This window comes from Chiloscyllium plagiosum, unplaced genomic scaffold (assembly GCF_037043375.1).
Source record: "Chiloscyllium plagiosum isolate Xiang-an unplaced genomic scaffold, Cpla_swu_hap1 HiC_scaffold_43, whole genome shotgun sequence".
In the NCBI taxonomy this organism is placed as follows: domain Eukaryota; kingdom Metazoa; phylum Chordata; class Chondrichthyes; order Orectolobiformes; family Hemiscylliidae; genus Chiloscyllium; species Chiloscyllium plagiosum.
In genome coordinates this window covers 33,001,603-33,028,738 of record NW_028270181.1, presented here as the reverse complement: position 1 = coordinate 33,028,738, position 27,136 = coordinate 33,001,603, and the positions used below count along the sequence as shown (strand labels likewise).

At 41.5% G+C, this 27,136-nt stretch overlaps 1 protein-coding gene across 1 annotated transcript in view; it reads left to right on the top strand.

Annotated features, from left to right (window-relative positions):
* The window catches only part of psap (prosaposin), a 50,081-nt gene extending 23,982 nt beyond the window's left edge, over positions 1-26,099 (top strand). The window contains exons 6-14 of the mRNA XM_043678631.2: positions 3,137-3,277; positions 5,335-5,391; positions 7,752-7,847; positions 11,355-11,450; positions 11,809-11,992; positions 12,984-13,147; positions 13,467-13,547; positions 15,934-16,041; positions 25,462-26,099. Coding sequence (XP_043534566.2) covers positions 3,137-3,277; positions 5,335-5,391; positions 7,752-7,847; positions 11,355-11,450; positions 11,809-11,992; positions 12,984-13,147; positions 13,467-13,547; positions 15,934-16,041; positions 25,462-25,497 — 963 coding nt within the window. The 3' untranslated portion in view covers positions 25,498-26,099. The remainder of the gene's footprint in view (positions 1-3,136; positions 3,278-5,334; positions 5,392-7,751; positions 7,848-11,354; positions 11,451-11,808; positions 11,993-12,983; positions 13,148-13,466; positions 13,548-15,933; positions 16,042-25,461) is intronic.
* Positions 26,100-27,136: the final 1,037 nt, after the last annotated feature.

Genomic DNA, 27,136 nt, shown 5'->3' with positions numbered 1-27,136 from the left:
AAACACAAAAACAGAGTAGCTACAAGAGCAGGTTAGGGCTAGGTATACTGTGCTGATTTAACTCACTTCCTGAACCCCCAAAGCTTGTCCACCATCGACAAGGCACAAGCCAGCAATGTGATGGAATACTCCTCATTCCAACAACACTCAAGAAGCTTGACAACATCCAGGGCAAAGCAGCCTGTTTGAATGGCGCTATGTCCATAAGCATCCACTCTTTCCACCACTGATGCTAAGTAGCAGCAGTGTGTACTATCTGCAAGATTAGCTGCAAACGTTCACCAAAAATCCTCAGACTGCACCTTCCAACCCACAGCTGCTTCAATCTGGAAGGACAAGGACAGCGGATACATAGGAATACCACCACTTTTGAGTTCCCTCCAAAGCACTCACCATTCTGACTTGGAAGTACTTCGCTGTTTCTTCACTGTTGCTGTGTCAAAATCCTGGAATTCCCTCCTTTAAATGGAATTGTGGGTCAACCAATAGCAGTTGGACCTCAGCGGTTCAAGAAGGCAGCTCACACCACCACAAGGGCATCTGGCCTGCCAGCCAGCCAGCATGCCTACATCCCACATAGTGCAGATTTTTACAAAAAAATTGATAAGTGCAAGTTTGGCTTAGAGAATACAGTATATTTTCTGAGTCAGAAAAGGAATAGTTGGAAGTCACAGTGTAGGATTTGAGAATTTTGTATAGATTAACACTTCAATCTTGTATCAAAGTGGAAGACGTTATTGAAGAATAAAATATCAAATGGAAGCCCAAACTGTCTCTTGAATTAAGTGAAAAGGGTGTGAGATTATATAGTCTCTATATAAGCCAAGTATTCAAGCCCCCCACGCAGACAATTCCAGAGAGACCAAGTCTCGCTCGCTGTGCTATTTCTCTATAGGCTTAAAAACCTATCATTATGTTCCTGTCGGACTTCATAGTTGTTTCGTCATGTTGCATCCATATTCATATTAATACGTTTTTACCCAATCTTATTGAATGTTACAGGATAGCAACAACCATTTAGAACCAGGGTTTTAGTCTGATCCCACTGACCAGCTGTGCCTCCGTACCCTTTACAGTCTTAACTGTCCCATTTCCACTCTCCTATATTCTCCTAATACACATTAATATCCCTCTTTCAGAATATTTTGTCACCTCTGCTTTACTAACATTCTGTTGGAGTGTCTCAAATGCTAATCAACTTGAAGAACTTGAGCACCATACATGGATTAGGTGCATCCGTTAGGGGAAATGCGGAGTATTGGGCTAGGGGAATGAGTGGGGATACTCTTCAGAGGGTTGGTGTGGACTTGTTGTGCCAAATGGCCTGTTTCCACACTGTAGGGATTCTGATTTCTGGCATACTGGTTTCAGTCATTTTCTTTCTCATCAAGTATAGTTTGAGGAATGCAATCCTTTGTGTATGGTTTTCAGTGCAATGTTCAAATAAGGGGAAGGGAAAAATTCCAGAAAGGTAATGTCATGAAAGCTGGTGATTCTCAAAATTTCTAGGAGCAGCCAATTTGCTTATTGTGTTTCATGGCAATCATTTTAAATCCAGCAAACATCTATTTTAAAAATTGAACAAGTATGGTTTTAACAAAAAAAAATTAGGGTCTCTCTTCATGCCAAAAATTATGATTGAGGAGGGCGTAAACAAGTTTAGTAGTTGATCAAAGGAAAACTGGTTTTGAGGAACTGAAGAGGATTTGGGGACAATTACATTAAATATAGAATTAGGTCAATTTGCAGTGGCTTCTATTTTCCTTTCACATGAAGCAGATCTTTTTTTGTCTTCTATCAACAAAGAACAGATTTTTATCTTTTTTTTTCAGACACATACACTAACAGTCCCTGGAGGAGCCTTGACTCCTCCAGAAATATCTCCATATCAATTAGGTAACTGTGTTTGCTGCAGTTGCTGAGTAGGGAGAGGGAGCTTATGAAATTCTTCTGCATCCCTCCAGTGTAGTCACATTCGTCCTGTACTGTGGTCATCAGAAATGCACACGATACTCCAGCTGTGGCCTAACCAAAGTTTTGTACTACTCCAACGTGATCGAAATAGAATGGTGCCTTTGTACAAAAAGTGACTGGGCTCCATTAAGGCAAACAAGTGTTCTCATTTGAATGTGTGCGCACACTTGTGTGGTCAGTGATTGCAGTGTTTCATATATTAAATAAAAACAGCCATACCACTTGATGCAAGTTAAATAATTTTTGAAAACTGTCAGATCATTTCCATTCATGCTAGCTTACACTTGTTTCTTATGCACATCATTTTTATCCATGGTTAGGAATGAGCTCCTTCTCTCTCTTTCAGTCAGATACAGTATTTATTTGTTACCACATATTTAGAGAATTCTTTATAGATGGTAGTTATCTTTTGTGGCTTACATATTACACTTAATTATCAGTCATAAATACTGATCTATTTGAACAGAGGTCCATCCAAGCACAAACACTAATAACACTTTATTTGTTAACAATCAGTCCATGATCACCTGTGTTCTGCAAAGCTGTATTCTTTGAGAATGCAAAGGTACCCCAGACCCCATTTTAAAAAAAAAAAATTCCCTCCTTTCTCCATTCTGCTATTTATTGGGGAATGTTCTTGAATGTGTGATCTTGAAATTCTTCTTCTTCTGTTTCTCTTCTGCCACTATGGATGCCTCACCAAATCTATTTTCAAATACTTATCGTAGGAGTCCTCTGTTACCAGTGACGCCATGTGTTGCTCCTACCATGGATCTGTCTGCTTCACAGTTTATATCCATTATGCCATTCTTTATTAGTTTAATTTCTACCCTTACATTTTGTGCCTTTTTTATTCCCTTTCCCCTTTGGTGTCTATCTCAAATGCTGCATTAGATCAGTCCACAGATTGATTAGTTTTTCGATATGTACCACACCTGGGTAGCTGAAATTAATGTTTTGTAACATTTTAGAACATCATAAAGGAATACTTGAAGCATTGTAAAATAATTTGTTGCTTCTAATCTCTTGTGGCACACAGTTCACTGCTGGGCATTGAAATAATTGGAGATCAACAGTTCCAACAGGTTATACAAGCCTTTCATACCCCCCTGAGGTAGGTTTTGTTGTTTCAAGATTTCTCATTCTGATCCATTTCTTTCAGAGCAATGATGCTGTGTGTCTGGACTGTACCCAGTTCATAACTGACCTTCAGACTTCTGTCAAAGAAAATGCCCTTGTCTTGGATAAGCTCATTTCTCAGTTAAAGCAGCAGTGTAATCTTGGACCTGGATTAACAGAACTGGTAAGTCATATAGAACATATCATCATGATGGGACATCCGTGTGGAACTCATTCAGACACTATCCACAAAAAGCCATCACCCTAAAAGCTTTGTGTACTAATGAAATCAAGCTGAATCATTGCAGGTAAGTTACTATCACAACCACTCCACCTCAAATGACTCAGAATCACTAAGGTGTTGGTGTACATAAATACAACTCTGATATAAACCTGTTCAGTATTTAATTACTGAATTCATAATGTTCATTACGGTAGTATTCATGGGACTAGATTAGGTTAGGATATCTGGTCAGCATGGATGAGTTGGACCGAAGGGTCTGTTTCCATGCTTTATATCTCTGACTCTATGAAATGTTCTCCGGCATTCTCCTGAATTCTTGCAGTTTGAGTGCAGTTACTCAACATCAATTTGCAAAGAACTCTTTTAGTTTTTCTGCTCCCCATTGGATAAGTATTCTTTTTTTGAAATGTTTAAAACTGACTTCTGGCATCTGCTGACCCAACTCCACCTTCCTGTTTGTTGACCCCCTCTCTCCTTCCCATGTTCTGACATTTATGGTTTCTCCTCCCTGTCAGCTGATCTCTCCACCTACACCTCTAGCCACTTTGCTTTTGCTCACTCGTTGTCAATCATTGGCCAACTTTGTTGACCCTCTTCCTTCTCCCATTGCAGTCCCCTGTCACTCCACACTTGCCTCTCCACCCTTTGCACTGCTACTCCATCTTGTTTGCCCTCTCCATTCCTGCTCCCTTGTCTCATCTTTGCCAGGTAGTCTCTCCCTTATGAATCTCCCCTACCCAGGTCTCAAACAGACTTGCTCCTCTTATTTCCCTGCCCAGCCACCACCTCGTCCTCAAGCCTTGCTAATTTATGTCATTCATGTCCATACTCCAGTCACAGGCTCACTCTGAACTTGTCAGCCAAAAAACATGAGAGAGACCCAACTCATCACTATTTCAATGTATTCTATATTTGACATGACTCACTCTGTCAAACATTATCAAGGGTGGAAACACCCACTTTTGTGTATTTTGAGCACTGGTGATACCCTGATTGGCACAATGGGAGCAGCAAGGTCATATGAAATGGTAAGATCAAAGGGCTGATTGTGAACATGGATTGGGGAGTTTATATAGGGGAAGAGATTATGGGAGAATTAATGGATTTGGGTATTGAATTACAGTGAATGAACAGTGGTTTGGTGTAAAGGGGGAAAACAGTGAAGGTGGAGTCAAGAGAAGGTAGTGGAGAGCAAGGATTTTAAGTGAAAGGTAAGTGTGAGATTGAAAGTGAGACATTGAAAGGTGTGAAAAATGCCAGAGGAACCGGGTCGAGACCAGGCTTTGATTTAGTGCTGAAACCAATATCAGCCCCACACCTTTCTCTGAAACAAATGACAAATGTTATGACCAGGTTGGGAAATGGTTTATCAGCTCTGAATTTGGTTTTCATCATGGCCATGACAATGCAGTTATCCACACTGAGTTAATGAATGGTAAGAGCCTTATTAAAAGACAATCTGGATGGAGAAGGTCAGTGAGAACTGATCACCTGTCACAGTCAGCGAAGGGAGCATTGAGTCTGGAGATTGGAAAGTCTCATTCCAGCAGGCACATGTATGACTAGTGAACATATTGCAACAATGTCAGTGTGTCTACCCCTTCTCACTTTCTATCTCTCATGTTTATAATGTGTGCTCTGCCACTCTAGTCTACATGAGGATTTGTTTTCCCAGGTGAGTAGAGGATCTGTGCTCTCCTATCTCCTCATCACTGGTAACTCCAACCTAACATTTCTTTTGTGAAGGCAATGGCTTGATCAGGAAATGTTTCAAGGTCGTCAAATGAAAATGATAATCTCACTCCCCAGGAGATATTCCCACATAACTGTATATCTTTCATTTGCAGATATCCAAATTTTCAAAGCTAATCTGTCCTGTTTTGTGACCAGTTTAAATAAGTAACCTTATCTCCTTACCCAGTGATGGCAATATTCATTTACAAGTGGTATACAGTAATGTCCAAATAATTATTAATAAGCATTTATTTGTGTTTCAGTGTGAGAAGTACATTGTTCAGCAAGCACCACGAGTGGCTGAGATATTAACGCACACGGTGAGTATTCGAATGATCCTCGTGTAAAAATAAGATGATGATTTGAAAATATTACAGTTTGTAACCTAACTGCCAAATCTTCCAGCCATTCTCCATTTGGGGATGTAGCTGGGGACATAATCTATAAGTTGCCCTAGTTTTCAACCTTCCTCCTCATCAATGCAGCACAGACTTGAGTATCATCAAATCTTTCTGTTAGGGGTGAGAAATATTAACAATTTGGTGAAATTCAAACTTTCAAATCGTAGATTTCGCCCTGTTATTTTCCTAACTTTCATGTCTTCAGGAATGTGTTTGACTTATCTTGTGTTATAAATGGGTTTTCTAAACTGTACATTAGAAGTGGCAGCAGAGTTTGAGCTGCTGGGTGAGGATGGAGGGCTCTAATGTTCTACGATCATACGATGGGGGGCACAAGTCAGGCCTCAAACTGCAGACTGGGGGAAAGTCAGGCGGCTTATGAAAGAAGGCAGTTTGCAAGCGTCATAGGCTTTGGATGGAATGAATCTTCCAAATGAAATTTTATTTCCAAACCAGGAAATCAAGTGATGACTCACTTAGAGGAGAGCTTGCAGGGGATGATATTCCCATCGATTTACATCCTTCGTCCTTCTAAATTGTAGTATTCGTGGATTTGAAAGGTGCTGCAAATGGTGAAGACGAGTCATATTATACTCCAAGTATTCACCTCAACTAGGGCTGTCCAGATTTTTTTGTTGTTTGTAGTAATAAACTGCTTTATGATAAAACTGTATTGCTATCAGACAGTAGCACTAAGGGAGCTCCGCCAATTCTGCTGCCATTTCTTTCCAGAACTGAAAGATGGTCTGTCAGCAGTATTCAAAGAGCTTAATGATAAACACTGGCCTGCTTTCAGATATCTTTAGCAAATATGCTGTTGGTGTCAGAGCAACTTGCGAGAGTGCAGAATCTACACATCAGTAATATATTCAATGGAAAATTGTTCTTTTGGCTTTGGACCTGTTTGCAACCTGCAAGATAAGAAATCACTTCCTATTATCCATTCCATTAAGAATTGAATCTTCACAGTGTACAGCTCCACTCTTCCCCTAGGATGGGGGATTTCAAGACTGGGGCCATATTTTTCAGGTGAGAAGAGAGAGATTTAAAAAAGACACAAGGCAAATTTTTTAGAGGATGGTTGGCATGTGGAATGAACTTCCTGAGGCAATGGTGGATGCGGGTACAATTACAGCATTTGAAAAACATTTGGATAGATACACGAATAGGAAAGGTCTGGAGGGATGTGGGCCAGGAGCAGGCAGGTAGACCAGTTTGGCATGTACTGTTTGGACCGAATGGCCTGTTTCCGTGATGGCTGACTTTCTATGATTCTATGTGTGATCTTATCATCAAATCCTAAGTCAAATCAAGAAAGTTTTGAAGCCTGTCAGCTGAAATTGAATTCATTGTTTTGATTGGAAAATTTCCCAATCGATCCACCTCGCTTGCTGCAGTGCAGTTCTTCACCTGGCAAGGATATATTTAATCTGAGAATATAGGTGAAGTTTCTTGCCATAATACTTCCCTTTGTCCATTGCCAGCTGTGTCCATTCTCGCAGGAATCTCTGAAATGATAATCAGACGGAATAATAAGAACCATCTTCTCTTTAGTCTAGTCACAGATGCCCGTTATGGCTGTCACATTACTCTCCTGTCTGTGAGCAGGCAACTCATTGGAAACCAAGAGCTAATAATACCAACTGAGAACTGAGTCCAAGATCACAACCCACAATATCTGCCTGTGTTGCAACCCATAATATCCACTGGAATTTGAGGGTTAGTTCATAGCCCCTAAAGCACAGCTAGTTAATGCTGTTGAGAACTAAGCAAGATAAACCAGAAAGACTGATTTTTGTGGTCTCTACAAATTTAACTCGTTGCCAAAAAGAGGCTGTTACCTAAAGTCAATTTTTAGCCAAATGTAGCCAGTTTTTTTAATGATGTGACATCACAATGTTCATCCATGGCCTTGCTCTGCTCTGCTCACCCCCTACTCAATTGCAACATGTCCTATTCCATAGTCAATGTAAAAGATGCTTCAGAATCTTGGAGGTCAGACATTTATCTAGAAAGAGAAACTGAGTTGACATTTCAAGTGTAGACTGACTCTGGAGCAGAAGAAGTTCTTGCACTGCACTCAATTTCCACTTTTTGATTTAATTTGTGTCACTGATGAATTTAACAATTGCTTTGTGCAGGGATTAAAACCATGCCTTGATTGCTTGTGACTGCATCGCAACTAAGATGCTGCAATCGCCTGTACTTTTTCAAATAGTGTTTTTTATTCCTTCTGCTGTTTTGACAAAGAGATATAACTTAGATTTTTTTCATTTAAGGGTGCAAAAGAAATCTGCACAACAAATGGATTCTGCCAAAGACCAGCCACTGTTCCAATGCAGCTCCTCCAGAAAGCCATTGTTAAACCTATCCAGGTATGGAAAGGTGCTATTCATATTTTCATTGGTGAGGAAATGTCTGGATTTAGAAAATAGGGGACAGGTTTAGATAGAGGATCCGAATTGGTGCAGGCTTGAAGAGTGGAAGAGCCTGTTATTTGTTTTCTTTGTTCTTTTTTTTTGTATAACTTCTTTCAAAGCTGGAGTTCAGGCCTAATGTCTATGACATTATGCAGTGACAAAGAAGGTAAATGGTTATAGCAGTTCCAGGCACCACAGCAAGAGAAATGTTGAGGTCTTGGGGAAGGTAAAGAGGGGATTTACATCGAGTTTACAGAACAGAAATTGGCCTAAGCTGATCCTTAAGTACCACATCAACATCCTTCGCTCTACTTCATCTCTTTTGGATCTTATATTTTTGACAACTATTTTATAGCTCTTCTGAAAATGAAAAATCTTCTCTCTGTTGACCCTATCCAGCTCCTCCATATTTTACTACCTCAGCTTTCTTCTTATGAAGAAAATCCTAGCCTGTTATTTTCTGATATTTAAAATGCCTCATTTCTGATAATATTCTTTTACAGTATTTGGCAGTATGATACCTGGAATGAGGGATTCCAGTTACCTGAAGAAATTGGGATTGCTCTGAGAGCAGAGAAGGTCAAAGAGCATTTACTTAAACTGTTGAGAATTATAGTGTTTTGATAAAATTGGTCAAAAATCATATGACACCAGGTTATAGTCCAACAGATTTATTTGAAAACACTAGCTTTTGGAGTGCAGCTCCATCAGATGCTAGTGAGAGTAGAAGACCTTAGGCACAGAATTTTGTAAGGAAAACTTTAACGGGTCAGACAACTCGTGGAACAAATTTGGAGTTAGTTAGTACTCTGCAATTAATTCTCAGACTATATACTCCCTACTTCTCAAATCCCCAACCAGTGGGAAATCATAGAATCTCTGCAGTGTGAAAGCAGCCATTTGGCCCATTGAGTCCACACTGACCAGCCGAAGAGCACCCCATCCTTGTAACCCTGCACTTCCCATGGGTATCCAATCTAGTCGGCACATCCCTGCGAACAATTTCAATTTAGCGTGGCCAATCCACCTAGCCTGCGCACCTTTTGGATTGTGGGAGGAAACCGGAGCACCTCGAGGAAACCCATGTAAACACAGGGAGAATGTACAAACTCCACACACAGTCACCCGAAGCTGGAATTGATCCCGGATCCCTAATGCTGTGAGGCAATTGTGCTAAATACTGAGCCTTAGTGAGAAACATTAGATATGTTTGCATTGTAAGTCACAGACAGTATGTTACTTGAATTGCAAAATTGTCGAGTAAAAAGCCAAATAACTTTTCCCATGTATCAAAAGTAGCAGGGGCACTAAGGTCTCTGGTCTTTAATCAAATCTTCCTGTCTTCTGTGCCACTCTCAGGCCTTGAGGTCTCGATAGCTGTGCGTGGAAGTCTGCTATATCAGCAGTATTTCATTTTAGTTCTTTAAAAACTGACAAACTGAATATAAATAAAATGAATTATATAATTAATCTTAGTTGAAACTTTATTGCTGGAACAGCACAGCAGGTCAGGCAGCATCCAGGGAACAGGAGATTCGACGTTTCGGGCACAGGCCCTTCTTCCTGAAGAAGGGCCTGTGCCCGAAACGTCGAATCTCCTGTTCCCTGGATGCTGCCTGACCTGCTGTGCTGTTCCAGCAATAAAGTTTCAACTTTGATCTCCAACATCTGCAGACCTCACTTTCTCCTATAATTAATCTTAATCAGGCTAACTAAATTCTCTACTTCTTTTTTCATGTAGTTTCTTATCCCACGTTGATTATATTCATCTTTCCCAAATATATTGATGTAGGGTTAACCTGTGCCATACCCAATATTTTTCTCTTACAAAATAAAGTTGAAGACTGGTAAGTAAAGTGAGATCACATAGGATTCAGGAAGAGCTTGCCAATTGGGTGCAAAATTTGCTTCGTGGTAGGAGACAGGGTGGTGGAGGAGGAGGGATGTTTTTCAGACTGGAAACCTGTAACCAATGGTGGTGTTCTGCAAAGATCAGTGCTGGGTACACTGTTCTTTGTCATTTATATAAATGATTTGGACACAAATATAGGAGATATGGTTACTAAGTTTGTGGATGACTCTAAAATTCTTGGTGCAGTGGACAATGAAGAAGGATGTCTAAGATTACAAAAGAATCTTCATCAATTGAGTCAATGGGCTGACGAGTAGCCGATGGAGTTTAATTTAGATAATTGTGAGAATTGCACTTTAGTAGAACACATAAGGGCAGACTAAAAAAGCACAGTATTAGTTAAATAGAAAATGACCATGGGATTCCAAAGTGCAAAGGGATTTTGGAGCTCCAATATGTGATTTACATTAAATACTTCAGCTGCACGGTAACATTTTGTAATCAAGAAGGCTAATAGGATGTATCCAGAGAATATTAACTTGGTAGATGAATTGTTAGGCAGAATTATCCAGAAAGATGGGAATGTGGAATTGAGTGGCAGAACAAGTTTAAGGGGCCAAATGGTCCACCTCTTACTACTTGTGAGCTGAGCTTTGCTGGATTCTTTGATACAGGTTTCATTGGTGTGTTGCTCAGCCACGTTAGTCTGAAGTGGAGGTTCCATCATATGCAGGTTTCCATTTGATCAGTTAAATAATCATAATTATGGCAACTGATGTCTTTGGAGTTAGTTGTGCTGTACACCATCTCGTCTTCCTGTTCTTGACATAGACTCCACTTATCTTTTGGAGACCCCATTGATTAAAGACATCCAGTCGCAATTGATTGCACGCTGTAGGAACCTTTGTGACTGCTTCGTATGTCTCGGATAGGACCATTATGCAGTCTAAGCTTTGTTGCTACACTGATTTTTGTCTTCCAGCCATTCCTGTTCAGGTCACAAATAATATTTATGGCAATCTGTATTTTCTGCCATATCTTCTGAAAGCACTGATCCATATACTGAGCTCTTCTAGGAGTTGGAATTGTCATCATCACTGTTTACTGTTCACTTTGGAAAAGGAAAGGTTTACGATGCTTCCATTCCGTTTTCAGTTGATTGACTCATTAGACCTTGAGGTCAATCTTAAGGAATCTCAGGGCCAACTTTATAATCTCCAAAGTGATCAAAGGTGTGGTAACTTGCCCAAATTAAAAGTACCTGACTTTTTGACAGAAACTCTCTAGTTGCGTTCTTATTTTTTGATCAGGTTATTTTATCTGTTCCATTAAAGTTCACTGAAAGCTGTGTTAAGTACTTTGGTTATCTAAGCAGGACTAGGAGCTATGTTGAACTAGCTATGTTCTTTAAAATAGATCTGACATCTGACCTGTGTTCAACTCACCATGTCTCTTAGGGAAATGTTTGGAACCAACCATGGTCTGGTTTGATTAATAACAGGGAGAAAAATCATTTTGATTTAGACATTACTGCACTTTTCCAATATAAATTGTACAATTACATCACTGACCTTGATCATTACCTCATGTTAAGTGTTTTCTGTCTTTAGAAAAACCCAGTGTCGACGGCAACATCTCAAGGGTGTATTATCTGTGAGTTTGCCTTGCGAGAGATTGAAAAATATCTGCTGAAGAACAGTACTGAGGTGAGAACCTGAAACCTCCCAGTAAGGGACAGAAAACAGTTGTGCAGCTGTTTCCAACTTGAGGCAAAGAGCTGATCAAGAGATCTGAACTTAAGTAGCTCCTTTCACATCCTCAAAATGTTATAAAGTGCTTTACAGCCAATTAAGTACTTTGATGTCTGTGTAGTCACCTGATGTACAAAAAATATTATTTACATATAAGTAGCATTATCATAATGACCAAGTAATCTGATATTGCATTGTTGATTAAAGGATTGATGTTGGTCTGGCCTGCAGTATGGGAATATCATGTAATAGGCTTGAAAGGTGAAAGGGATTGTTTTTGGTGAAATTTTATTCATATGCATCTCATCTATAGGAGACAATTGTTAACATCGTGGAGAAAGTATGTTCCCTTCTGCCAGCCACTGTCCAAGATGAATGCAATGACTTTGTTGAACAATATGGAAAAGCTGTGGTGACTCTTCTTGCACAGGAATTGAATCCTGCTATTGTTTGTACCCTCATTGGTGTCTGCAGTAATACACAGCATGTGGTAATTGGTGCGTAGAATTTTTCTTTCCATTGTAGTTAAAGTGCTGGGCTAAGATCTCGTTGAAATGACCTTGATGTCGTTGAAATATTGTTATGGTTGGGGGCTTCTCAGTTAGGCAGACTCTCTATCCATTAGTGGGTGGCACGGTGGCTCAGTGGTTAGCACTGCTGCATCACAGCACCAGGGTCCCAGGTTCAATTCCAGCTTTGGACCACTGTCTGTGTGGAGTTTGCACATTCTCCCAGTGTCTATGTGGGTTTCCTCCAGGTGCTCCGGTTTCCTCGCACAGTCCAAAGATGTGCAGGTCAGATGAATTGGTCATGCTAAATTGCCCGTAGTGTTAGGTGCATTAGTCAGGGGGAAATGGGTCTGGGTGGGTTACTCTTCGGAGGGTCGGTGTGGACTGGTTGGCCTGAAGGGCCTGTTTCCACACTGTAGGGAATCTAATCATTGCAGATGTCAAATTAAGAGGTAGGTTGCCTATGCTGGTTTGTTTTATATCAACTATCTTTTGTGATGCATGAATGTTTGTAAGCTTTTGTTGTTAATATCAAAATTTTTCAAATTACATCTTGTAACAATCTACTTTCCTGTGTATTATATAATGAATGTGAAGCCTTCAGTGGTCAGAGTGCAAGTATTTTTAAGACTTGAGCTAAACAGTTCAGAGTCATTGGAGAATGCGTGTTTAAATCATGTTGAGGAGAACCAACTGTCAAAGAGAATATGGACCAAAATTAAGCCTACAGTGGAAGGATGTGCTTGTGTCTCGTGGTTAACAGCGTCTTTATATTTTCATCATTCTCATCAGACCCAGTACCTGGGACATTGTTTTAGATAATTGTCTGGGATACTTGATTGAAGCCATTGGTGTTCACTACTTTAAGGATGTGATGTTGTAAGAATTTTATTTATGCAACTGTACTTACTTTTGTATACAGTCGCCAGTGAATCATGGTTTGGTATGTCTTCTGATGCATAACTTTTTTTAATTTCAGAGGACATTAAACCAAAGCAGCTGAAAACAGGTCCTTTGTGTGAAATCTGTAAGACTGTGATAACATACCTGGATAATATACTGGAAAAGAATTCCACAGAGCAGGAGATTGAGGATGCTCTGGACAAAGTCTGTAACTTGCTGCCAGCTACAATGGTCGATGAGGTAAAAGACCAGCAGCTTTCCCAGCTTTGCAGAGAGAGAACCAGTAGTATAACTCCAGCTTGTAGTCTGGCCAGTGCAAGTATGGTGAACAAATGAAACCTCCTACACCACACATTCTCCAGGTGGAACATGGCATTATTTTAGGGGCTTGCTTGTGAACTTTAGCATCTTTCCCTCCAGGTCTGTGCTGTGGTTGCAGTGTGAAGACTATAATGTTGAGGTGTACCAATTCTATCATTTTGTTGAATGTGTTTCACCCTGTTACTGCATGAAATTTCCTGCATTACTTAACTGCTGAAACAAGTCCTTTGTGTTTCAGTGTACCAACCTGATAGCTGAATATGGATCGGTGCTACTGCATATTCTGTTGGAAAGCTTGGACCCAAATTTTGTTTGCACAGTGAGTATTATTTAGTTTTATTGTAAATTGCTCACTGTAAACTGCAATTCTGGACGGTTTCTGCATACTAATGCGATGTGGATATTGTTGGCTCAGCGGTCCGACCACTGAAAAGTGGAGATGTTCTCTCATGACTGCAGTGTTCACTGTCACTTACAACTGAAGCAGTCTGAATCTGGGCCCTGAGCAAAATCTAAATAATTTGGGGCTCTACTCACTGGAGCTTGGAAGAATGAGAGGAAATCTCATTGAAATGTATAGAATTCTTAAGGGCATAAGAGGAAATGCTGAGAAGATATTTCCCTTCATGGGAGAATCTAGGGCTAGAAGACACCGTCTTAAAGAATTACATGCTGTGACGACAAGACACAGATGAACAATACTGCAGCATGTAATTCACTTCTTGACTCCCCAAAGCATGTTCTTCATCTGCAATGCAGAAGTCAGGTGTGATAGAATACTTCCCATTTGCTTGGATGGACGCAGTTCCAATAATTCTCAAGAAGCTTGCCACCATTCAGGACAAAGCAGGCCTTTGATTGGTACCACATTTCAGCATCAAGTTCAGTTGGTCAACGAATGGCTCAAGTTTGGCAAGGGCAAATGATTTACAAGGTTGCAACTGAGTCAATCTTAGTGTGTGAAACTGCACAAATATCCATGTATATATTGGCCAGCATCCTGTTCGACTTTGTGAGACGTGTCGTCAATATACACATTGGGATTCCTACAGTCTTTCACCCTATAAAAATGGCCTTCAAAGCAACCTTGAAATAAGGCCTGAGCCATTTGTCACAGTATGAACTCGAATAGAGTGCATCAAGTTTACTACTTACTATATATTGTGCACACTCATGAAAGGCAGTGCTGAAATGCGGCCCATCTACCTCATCACCTGGAGACAACAGCTGCTTTACATTGCTGCTATGCCATATAATGAGTGGCGTGCTATCTGCCACGTAATTTAATAACGTGGAATTACATTCCAGTGCTGGCATGATGCGAGGTATAAATGGGTGACACAGTGGCTCAATGGTTAGCACTGCTGCCTCTTACAGCACTAGGGATCTGGGTTCAATTCATTGTGGAGCTTGCATTTTCTGCCCGTATCTGCATGGGTTTCCTCCCACAATCCAAAGATGTGCAGGATAGGTGTATTGGTCAAGCTAAATTGCCTGTCGTGTTCGGATGTGTAGGTTAGGTGCATTAGTCAGGGGTAAATGTAGAGTAGGGGAGTGAGTCGAGATGAGTTACTGTTCGGAGGGTCATTGTGGACTTGCTGGGCCAAAGGGCCTGTATCTACACTGTAGGGATTCTTCTTTTTCCTCTTCACTATGTCCCAAGGATTGACAGATCATATCCATCTTTTAGCTATTTGCAATAAACCAGTACTAACTGTATCCAATCAGCCCAAACAGTATCCAACATTAGGTGTACTCCTGCAATTGTCAACATTTGCTGGATAATCCAGAGTGTCAAACAATTACACTGGCAACCAATTTAGGATTGTCAGTTGTGCTTGAAATATGGCACACCATTGACATGCATTAATATACAGAGCCCTATTCTTTGCAGAAAGAACGAACATGTACATGCAGTGTGCTAGTTTCAACTCAACAAAATAGATGGCAACCATTTGCTGGTTCATTTCTCAGGTAAATGCCCTGACCAATCAGTTTATGACTTAAATGGGGCTATTAACTATCAGTCCTCAGTGATTGGTGCATTGTCCAGGGTAATGCTTCTACCGATTAGAGAGCACTTACCAATCAATCAGTATTTTCCACACTTGCAATATAAAGTTTAGAATTTGGTGAAGGCCCCACTTGAACGGGAGATAAGGTATTCTCCACACTTGCAGTATAAAGTTCAGTTTTAAAATACATTCTGAATTTCTTCTTGTGTCAACCTTGCATACCTTCCACCCTATCACAGACCCCTCCTTTTTTGTTCGTTCTTTTCCCATCCCCTGCCCCCTCCAAACCTTCTATCAGAACTAACTTTTTTGTTTCGATCTTCTGTTCTGATTAAAGATTGTGCATCTGGAACATAACTCTAGTTTCCTTCTCCAGGCATAGTGTTTGACCTGCTGAGTATTTCCAGCATTTTCTGTTCAAAAGTTAAACAGTAGTTTACTGTGAACGGCACCATGGGAAACCAATTGTTTAAGAGGACTGTGCCTGCCTAATGAGAAAGGAGAATACTACTTCTCTCCCTGTTGTATTTGAAGTTTGAATGGCTGGAAATGTAGTCAACAGAATTGGGAATATTAAGCAAGATCTCTCAAATGGACAGCTGACCATTACTGTGGTACACCTTTTAGGAATTGCTGGGATCATGTATTTCCATTTGTTTATACCTGATAAATTTGCATTTCCACCAACAGAAAGCTGGGCTTTGTGGAGCTGCAAAACAACATCTCCTGGGAGCTGATAAATGTGTTTGGGGTCCATCGTACTGGTGTAAGAACATGGAGACTGCAACTCAGTGCAACGTACGTAACTAACATATTAGCAGAGCAAAATTGCTGCAGTGTTTGAGAACAGCATGCCAAGAGGTCCAACTATGTGTATTAAGCCAGGTGATGTTGCCATCCCAGATTACCTCAACATTCCTGGATGACAGAAGGAACATTGCACGTTTTTTTTTTAAATTAAGAACTGTAGATGTTGGAAATCTGAGACACCAACAGAAAATGCCAAGCATTTGTGGAGGAAGAAGCAGAGTTAATGTGTCAATTCCAATTACCTTGCTTGAGACTAAAGAGTTGGCTGAGGAAGGACGGTATTTATGCTTATGACTAGTGGTCAGGAGCTCAGAAATGTCTATCTTCCAAGGGCAGTCCTTGGAAATGTCCAATTTTCTCTCTCTTTCTTCCCCCCCGCCCCACTTCTAAACTCTTCCTGCTGCCAAACCCTCCCCATCCTGCATCAAATAAACCTGGTCATCATAGGGCTTTCAGCTGTGTTCAACCCACTTCCTGCACATCTCCTCTCACCCTTCTCCACAACATCAGTAGGGTCCCCAGTCCTCATTTTCCACCCCACCAGTCTCTGTATCCAAAGGATCATTAGCCACCATTTTCACCACCTTCAGTAGATGCCACCATAGAGGCACATTCCCTTCCCCTCCTCTCCCCTCCCTTGTCAGCATTCTGCTGGGATTGTTCTCCCAGCCTATCCTCTAACACCACTCCCCACACCCCTTCCCATGCAATTGCAGGTGCAGTACTTGACCATTTATTCTCCTTTATTAGCTGCCAACACACAGGCAGAGTGACTGCTTTGCAGAGCACCTGCCTTCTGTCTGTAAAAATAGCACTGTTTTCCAGTTGCCTGCTGCTTCACTACACAGTCGTGTTCCTATATCAATGTTTGTATCTCATGTGGAAGCATGGTAGATAGGAGCAGAAGTAGGCCATTCAAGCCTGCTCCATCATCCATTATGCTCATAGCTGATCATCGAGCTAAATAATTTAATCCTACTTTCCATATCCCTTGATTCTTTTAGCCTCAATACCTATATCCAACTCTTTTTTTGAAAATACTTAATATTTTGGCCTCAGCTATTTTCTGTGGGTAGTACATTCCAAAGACACTCCAGTCCCTGGGTGAAGAAATTTCTTCTCATCTCAGTTCTAAAAGGTTTTCTCCTTATCTTTAAACTGTGAACCCTGGTTCTGGACTCCCCCACCATCAGGAACATCCTTTCTGCATCTAACCTGTCCAGTCCTAGAAGAACAAAAGTGAAGTACAGCACAGAAACAGGCCCTTCAGCCCTCCAAGCCTGTGTCGATCATTGTGCCCCAACTAAACTAAAAAAACACACCTACCCTTATGCGGTCCATATCTCTCTATACCCTCCCCAGCCAGATGCCTCTTAAATGTCTCCAAAGTGTTTGCTTCAACGACCTTTTCTAGCAGTGTGTTCCAAGCTCTGACCACTTGCTGTGTGTGAATATCTTTCCTCACACATCTCCATTAAACCTTTCCCACCGTGTGGGTGGCACGGTGGCACAATGGTTAGCACTGCTGCCTCACAGCGCCAGAGACCCGGGTTCAATTCCCGCCTCAGGCGACTGACTGTGTGGAGTTTGCACATTCTCCCCGTGTCTGCGTGGGTTTCCTCCGGGTGCTCCGGTTTCCTCCCACAGTCCAAAGATGTGCAGGTCAGGTGAATTGCCCATGCTAAATTGCCCGTAGTGTTAGGTAAGGAGTAAATGTAGGGGTATGGGTGGGTTGCGCTTCGGCGGGGCGGTGTGGACTTGTTGGGCCGAAGGGCCTGTTTCCTCACTGTAAGTAATCTAATCTAAGCTAATCTAAGCTCTCACCTTAAACCTGTGCCCCTTGTAATTGAAACTTCAACCCTGGGGGGGAAAGAAAGTCTCTGTCTATCCACCCTATCTATGCCCCTCATAATTTTGTAGACCTTAATCAGGCCTCCTCTCAACTGCCATCTTTCCAGTGAAACCAATCCTTGTCTTTTTAACCTTGCCTCATTGACATTGTCCTCGAGATGAGGCAACATCCTGGTGAACCTCCTCTGCACTCTCTCTAAAGCTTCCACAGTCCTTCTAGTAGTGTGGTGATCAAAACTGCGTGCAGTACTCCAAATGCAGCCTAACAAGGGTTTTATTTAGCTGTAACATGGTTTGCCAACTCTTGTATTCCCTTCCCTAGCCAAAGAAGGCAAGCATGCTATATGCCTTCTTAATCACCTTGGCCACCTGTGTTTCCACAGTTTAAGGAACTGTGGACCTGCACACCCAGATCCATCCATATGTTAATTTTCCCAAGGGTTCTGCCTATAACAATGTAATTTACATTCAAACAACAGAGGACCTAAGACTGATCCCTGTGGAACACCATTGGTTACTGGTCTCCATTCTGAAAAACACCCTTCAACCACTACCCTCTGGCTTCTGTAACTAAACCTGTTTTGTATCCATCTGGCCAACCCACTCAATCCCATGTGATTTCAGTTCTTGTACCAGTCAGCCAGATGGGATATTATCAAATGCTTTACTAAAGTTCATAAAAATCAACATCCACAGTCTTTCCCTCTCAAATTATCTTTGTCACCTCTTCAAAAAATTCAGTCAGGTTGGTGAGACATCACCTTCCCTGTACTGTTACTAACATATCTGTTTTCTACCAAATGTGCTTTTAGCTTGTCCCTCAATAACTTCTCAAGAGCCTCCCCAGCACAGACAAAAGGCTCACTGGTTTATAATTTCCTGGATTATCCCTGCTTCCTTTTTCTTAAACAAAGGAACAACATTGACTAATCTCTAGTCCTTGGGAACCTGGCTTGTGATCAAAGAGGATGTGAACATATCTGCTAATGCCCAGCTATTTATTCCCTTGCCTTTTGCAACAACCTGAGATAGATTCCATCTGGCCCTGGGGAGCTTGTCTACCTTGATGCAATTTAGGATACCCAAATATATTGACATTCTCTAGAGCATTCACGCACTCATCCCTGACCTCAACATCAATCACGTCCTTCTCCTTAGTGAATACCAATGTAAAGTACTCACTGAGGATCTCTCCCACTTCCTGTGGCTACCCACGTAACTTCCCTCCTTTGTCCTTGAGTGGGCCCTACTCTTTCTCTTGTTACCCTGTTTCTTCTAATATATGCATAAAAAGCCTTGGGATTCTCCTTGACCCTGTTTGCCACAGACATGTCATGGCCACCTTTTAGCCTTCCTAATTCCGCATTTAAGTTCCTTCCTAATTTCTCTGTACTCGAGGGCTTTGTCAGTTTGTAGCTGTTAGAATTTTTAAGTTTCCATGAAATTCACTCTCATTCTTCTAAAACCCAGTGAATGCAACTCGAACCAACTCAATATTTCCTCATACGTCAGCCCTACCATCCCAGGAATCCATTTGGTAAACCTTCACTCAATGTCCTCTACAGCAAGCACATCCTTCCTCTGCTAAGAAGACAAAAACTGTACACAGTATTCCAGGTGTAGCCTCACCAGTGCCCTATACACTTGTAGCAAGACTTCCTTGTTCCTGTGTTCTCATCATCTCGCCAGATCAGCCACCTTTATTACCTGCTGCATCTGCACGCCTGCTTCTAGCGACAGGTGCACATGGGCACATGATCTCATTGAATGCTTCCCTCTCTCAATTTATGGCAATTCAAATAATCTGCCTTCCTATTTTTTCTATCAAAGTGGATGACCGCACGTTTATCCACATTTTAGACTGCATCCTGTCAATGTCCTGTTGCAACCTGAAACAGCCCTCCACACTATGCACACCATCGATTGTCGTGTCATCGGCATACTTACTAACCCACCCTTCCATTTCCTCATCCAAGTCGTTTATAAAAATCACAAAGAGCAAAGGATCCAGAACAGATCCTTGGGGAGCATCACTGGTCACCGAGCTCCAGACTGAATACTTTCCATCTACTACCACCCTCTGTCTTCTATGGGCCAGCCAATTCTGTATCCAGACAGCCAGATATTCCTGTAACCCAATTCTTCCTTACTTTCTGAATGGCCTACCATTTGGAACCTTATCAAATGCCTTGCTGAAATCCACGTACATCACATCCACTGCTCTACCTTCATCAATGCATCTCTGCATCCACAGCTCAGCCCTCATCTAATCCATTAACAACTATTGTGATTAGCTGGGGTCCAAGTACTGATTCTGCGGTATTCCACTGATCACAGCCTGCCATTCAGGAAAAGATCCATTTATTCCTATTGTTTATTTCTTGCCTGCTATCTATACTCTGTCCATTTCAACATACTTACAACCCCCACCAACCAGCATCCTATGTATTTTAACTTTGCATCTCCACCTAGGTATCGTCAGGACTCAACTTCTGAGTTTTACAGTTCTACAGTGTGAACATTATCTTCCTTGTTTATTACCTCTTCCCAACAAGAGTTACTCTGCGGTGAGAAACTCACCTGATACCCCGATGTCTATCCACCAACTACAAGGTACAAGTCCGGAGTGTGATGGAATACTCTCCACTTGCCTGGATGGGTGTAGCTCCAACAACAGTCAAGAAGCTTGACACCATCCAGGACAAAGCAACTTGCTTGATTGGCACCACATCTACACACATTCAATCCCTCCACCACTGGCTTTCAGTAGCAGCAGTGTGTACTATCTACAAGATGCACTGCAGAAATTCACCGAAGATCTTTAGACAGCACCTTCCAAACCCACGACCAGTTCCATCTAGAAAGACAAGGACAGCAGGTACTTGGGGACATCACCACCTGCAAGTTCTCCTCCAGGCCACTGTCCACCCTGAATTAGAAATATACCGCAGTTCCTTCAGTCGTTGGATCAAAATTCTGGAATTCCCTCCCTATTGGCATTGTGGGTCAACCCACAGCAAGTGGACTGCAGCGATTCAAGAAGGCAGCTCACCACCACCTTCTCAAGGGCACATAGGGATGGACTATGGCCAGCCTGCCAAGTACCACAAATGAATAAAAAACACATCCCTCTATCCTGTTATGTGTAGGCAGCTCGTAAGGAAGTCAACTCATTTTCCACCACCTACACTTCTCATTAAAACAGTCTCTTGACTATCTCTCTGTGGTGATGTCTCCGTTTGCCTGTCCCTTTTTCTCCTTCTCTGTGCCATCCCCAAGCACTGTATTTCTGCCTTCTTCCTAGCCCCGTCTGACCATTGACAAAATTACCACCTTCAAGCCATTTCAATTGTGACAAAGGGCCCATAAACATGAATTGATTCTGCTTTTCTAAATTAAATTGTGCAATGGGAGTGGTTTCAGTTGTATAGAAAACAGTGGAAAAAGTTCCAAGTGGCTAGTGGGCTCAGCAGAGGTTAAATTTTCCAAAATAAGTAATAGGACAAAGGTTATGGAAAGGGCCAGGAATGTAACTTCAGGCACAGCAGGTTAGTATGTTGGACTAAGGATGCTATACTTAAATGCATGCAGTATACAAAACAAGGTAAATGAGCTTGTAGCACAGATTGAAGTTGGCAAGTACAATGTTATGGGTTATCACAGAGACATGACTGTAAGAGATCAGGTCTGGGAACTGCATACCCAAGGAAACATGTCCCATCAAAGCTGGGCAGAAGGGGGGCTGCCCTGTTCATAAGAAATGAAACTAAATTGATAGCAAGAAGTGAGAGTTTGAAGGCGTGCAATCTGAGGGTAGAGGTGAGAAATTGCAGAGGCAAAAAATACACTTGTGTACAGGCCTCTTAGCAATCGTCAGCATATAGGGAAGAAAATAAATGAGGTGGAGGAAAAGGCAAGTAAAAAAAACACAATTATGACAATCATGGGGCACTTCAAGACGCAGGCAGACTGGGTAAATCAAGTTGGTAGATCTCAAGAAAATGAAGTTGTGGAATGTCTATTTTTAGAACAGCTTGTAGCAAAGCCCACTAGGGAGCAGGGGGATGCGCAATGAGGCAAATATTTTTTAAGGAGACGATTAAATTGGATGTATTACAATTGAGTAAAGGTAACTACAAAGACCTGAGGGATATGCTGGCTAGAGTGAATTAGAAGGGACAGCAGTAGAGTAATAATGGCAGGTGTTTTCTAGGGGGTAAATTGGGAGGCACAGCAGAAATTTATCCCAAGGAGGAAGAAACATGCAACGTGGAGGATGAGGCAACCATGGCTGACAACAGAAGTCAGGGATAGTATACTGTGGTGAGGATGAATGGGAAGCCCAAAGATTGAGAAGCCTTTAAAAACCAGCAGAGGAAAAATAAAAACGAAAACAAGGAAACATCGAGGGCTGAAGGGCCAGTGTTGTACTGTAATGTTTATGTTCTAAGGAAGGAGAAGATGAAAAAGGGGAGTAAGTGGTTGAGGACTCTGAATAGAGTTTAGGAGGATGTGGGGGGACTTTGTTAAAATGTACAGAATACTGAGAGGTCTGTGGACAGGGTGGATGTGGAGAAAATGTTTCCACTAGTGGGAGAGATGAAGATCCAAGGGCACAGATTGAGCAGACAATCCTTTAGCACTATGATGAAAAGGAATTTGTTCAGCTAGAGGATGGCTAATCTGTGGAACTCATTGCCACAGAGAGCTGTGGAGGCCATGTAACTGTATTTAAGACACAGATGGATATGTTTTTGATTAGTAAGGGGGAATCAAGGGTTATGGGGAAAAGGCAGGAGAATGGGTTAAATGGTTGAGGACTTCAATAATTCAGTAATTCAGCCCTTATTGAATGGTGGAGCAGACTTGATGAGCCAAATGGCCTAATTCTATTCCTGTACCTTATGGTCTTTTCTCCTTACAGGTACTGCCAGATCTGTTGCGTTTCTGTATCACTTTATTCTTCTTCCCCCAGCTCAGAGTTATTGGTTGCCCATCAGTTTATGGATGCCATCTCCTTGGTATATAAGCTCTGCTGTGTAATTTCATGTGACTAAGCATGCTCACTCTCTTCCTGCAGCTCTTGGAGCACATGGGGCAGGACATTCCACAAGCGAGTTGGAATTGGAGTGTGCAGCTTTTTGTTTTCATCCTTGCGTGGACTAAAAAGATGGGAAGCATGATAACTTATCACCAGTAGAATATGTCACCTATAGTGTAGCTGTCACCTTGTCTATTTGTAAGATTCTCACCTCTGTGCACAATTCACATTTGATTCCAATAATACTACAATGCACACCCTATTCTTGGAATAATGTATGGTTGGATCAGCTGTCAAACCTCAGGAACACCTCTGACCCCAGTTATGCACTTTGGCTGTGTCATAAACAGCGCAGTTCCAAGATGTTAAGGGTTTCATCGTAGTTCTCACTTCTGTCTCTCAGCACCAGGGACATGGGTTCAGTTGCAGCCTTGGGTGATTATCTGTGTGGAGTTTACGTGTTTTACCACTGTGTGGATTTCCTTCAGGTGCTCCAGTTTCCTCCCCCAGTCCAAAGACATGCAGGTTAGATGGATTGGCAGTTCTAAAACATTGCCCTAGAGTGTCTAGGAATGTCAGTTTAAGTGGGTTAACCATGATTAAAAACTCAATTCAAGGAGAGAGTTAAAAGCAAATTTTTGACAGCTTTGACAAAGGGTCAGTTAGACTCGAAACATCAGCTCTTTTCTCTCCTTACAGATGCTGAGATTTTCCAGCATTTTCTCTTTTGGTTTCAGGGAGAGAGATGTGGGTCTGGGTGTGATGCTCTTCTCAATGGGCCGAATGTTCCTTTTCTGCATTGTAGGCAGTCAGTGTTAACTGTGAATGTTAAAGGAAGAGTAGTTTGTGTTGGGGTGCTTGATGACTTGGAGGTTGGAAGTGAAAGGAAGTTCCCACCTATCAGTTGTCCTTGTCCTTCAGTGCCAAAGAAGGCTGTGTAATTATCACTCTGACTTTCTGATGAAGGTTTCTTTTAAGACACGAGAACAACTCCTATCATAATGCCCTGAGGCTGAGATGCTTGGTATCCAAGAAGCACAAGCAATCTTTGTGCTAGAGTGTGATTCCAGCAAATGGGGATTTTCCCATTCACTTCACTTCAGAGAGGGTCATTTGGCTTTCCAAATGAGCAATTTTCTTACAGCCTTTCTCCCTGTCACCCTCCATATTCTTTTCAAGTAATATTAAGGCTAAAACTCATTGATGCCACACTGAGTCAAACATTGATATAAAAGACAGTCAGTCTTAATCTGGCGCAGGATAGGGCATATTTAGGAGGCTTTCCAGAATGTTGGATGTTGTAATTGTCTAAACGGCTTAGCTTTGGATCTGGATGGTTCTACAACACAAATTTTCACTGCTATAGTCAGGAATTTATCAAGGCCTTCTCTGCATTTTATTGTATTTGACCATTGATCATTTTGTTTGAATTAAAATGGCTTGAAGTCTTTATGGTTGGCAAAGAGACAGAGAAGAATTATTGACTTGGTACTTCTAGCTAAAGGTTGTTGCTAAAGGTTCCTGCCGAGAGCAGTGCAATGGGTTGAACTGCTTTGATCCTGCTAGCTAAACTAATAAACCCAGAATGGTCTTCTGTAATGTTCTATGATTAGATTAGATTAGATTATATTACTTACAATGTGGAAACAGGCCCTTCGGCCCAACAAGTCCACACCGACCCGCCGAAGCGCAACCCACCCAGACCCATTCCCCTACATTTACCCCTTCACCTTACACTATAGGCAATTTAGCATGGCCAATTCACCTAACCTGCACATTTTTGGACTGTGGGAGGAAACCGGAGCACCCGGAAGAAACCCACGCAGACATGGGGAGAATGTGCAAACTCCACACAGTCAGTCGCCTGAGGTGGGAATTGAACCCGGGTCTCTGGCGCTGTGAGGCAGCAGTGCTAACCATTGTGCTACCCATTGCCACCGTGTCGCCATGATTCGGAGCATTCCATGCTTTCTGTACTTTAGATTGTCAAAACCTTTGCCTAGTGTGGATAAGATCTGCAGTTGTAGTTTGATGGAGAACAAAGACATATTGGCTTCAGGCACAAGATAGTGATTCTTTGTCATCTTTGATTTCGCTTGGACAGTAGGTTCTGTATCCTGTGCTCAGCTGAGAAAGGGAGCCAGCCATAGTTTCTGCTCCCAGTCTCTCTCCTGTTGCCAGGATTTGTAGATGCCGCAGAAGAGCATGTTAAATTCAACTTTGATTTGTTAAATAAGCTATTGACATTACCAAACCTACTTGAAACATGGAAGGATGTATATGTAGACATTTCCACCATTCAGCTTGTTCTGAAGCTCAGGAACAAATTACAGCAGATGCTGGGATATGTACTGAAAACAACAAATGCTGGAGATCCAGTATCCATGGAGAGGTAGCAAGCTAACATTTCGAGTCTAGATAACTCTTCTTCAGCACTCTGACAGTATATCAGAGTCAGTGTACTGCTGTTGATCACTGGCCTTGTAGTTTCTAATGATTTGTACTTCTCCCAACAGGCAGTTGAACATTGCAAACGTCATATCTGGAACTGAAAGGCATCAACGTCTGGATGAAGACAGTGATAATTTCAAAATAAGAATCATTTCTGTTTCTCTCAAATACTTTTCTGTTTTGTTTGCTTGCAAATGTACCTGCTGTAACAGTCTATAATAATCTGTCAAGGTTCCTTAAAGTCTTGTACCTGCAACAGCTAACAATATTTAATAGTTTAACTGCTTCATGGTGATATGTAGAGCATAAATGTTGTCTAACTTCCAGTCCCACTTGTGAATTATGGTACAAGTTGCACTAGGTGGGCTGCTAACAATGCTATATTGCAGGATATTAAATGTCAAGGTAAGTCCTTAACATGGGCATAGTACACTGGAAGGAAAATGCAGCAAAGCAAAAATTGTTTTGCAAGTTTGAGAATTAATGTTTTTTTTTGCAGTTTAATTTGATCAAGTTACTAATTGATAATTGACTGAGCTCCACTTCTGAGTATGATTGGTCTGAATGGCTTAGGCTTGCATGTTCAAAATTTCTGGAATATTAGTGTTTTTGAGTATAAATTTTTGTTTGCCTTGATGTCTATCTTTGAATCTAGTGAAATGTGTGTAAGTTGGTTTGTCAATAAAATGTACCCTAAATCCTGTCTCGGCAATGGCCATTTTCTTTGTGCTGTCAGAGCTGCCTTCATTTGATTTCCAGTTAAGTCGAAAAAGGAGTTCAGTGGATGCAGGCTTTTTGAAGTTCCTTATTTTCTTGTACTGGCAACTCCCTGGCCTGGGGTACAGGTGTTCATTGTGTACCATCTGGAGCAAGTCATAGGAAGAAATCTCATGGGGAATGCATCTCAATATAAATAATACTCAAACCCCAGTTTGTCTGCTTCAACCTTCATCCATGCAATCTTTGCCTCTGATCTTAACTATTGCAATACACTCCTGTTCAGTGTCCCACATTGTACCCTCCTGTTCAAGTGTACAACAACTGAAACCATCATCTTTGCACGTAACCTGTGTTTAATCCATTTAAGCTATGCCTGTACACTCCCTATATAACTTTCTCCAACCCCACAAGTCCTGAGATGTCTGCACTTCTCTAATTCTGGCCTCATGAGCACACCTGATTTTAGTCATTACTCTGGTATCTGTGCATCCAAGGTTTGAAGCTCTGGAATTCCCTTCCTGAAACAACTACTGTCTCTCCTCCTATAAGCACTTCTTAAAATGACTTTTTTTAACCAAGCTTTGTATTATCCAACCTATTATTTCACAGTTGTGAAAACACCTGGGACATCTCACTGCATTAACAGCACTGTACAAGCTGTTGTTGACACCAGACCATAGTAGCAGCTCTGCCATTTTAGGAGGGTTTCATTAACTCCACTTATTGACAATATCCTAGATCCCACGAGCCCATTAGTGCCTAAAATGCATCTTCCTCAACCTCCGTATACTTGCCAATTAAATATCCTGCATAAATAACTTCAGTACTGGAAATCTGAAACAAAAACATTGACTGGAGAAACACAGTAGATCTGGAGCATCTGAAGAGAAAAAAAACAGTTAATGTTTCATCAAAATTGACGAAGTCACTTGACTTGATAACTTTTCTTGCTAAAGATGATGCCAATTCTGCTGTTTCTCCAGCAATCTGTGTATTTGTTTTAAATATCCACGGCACTTA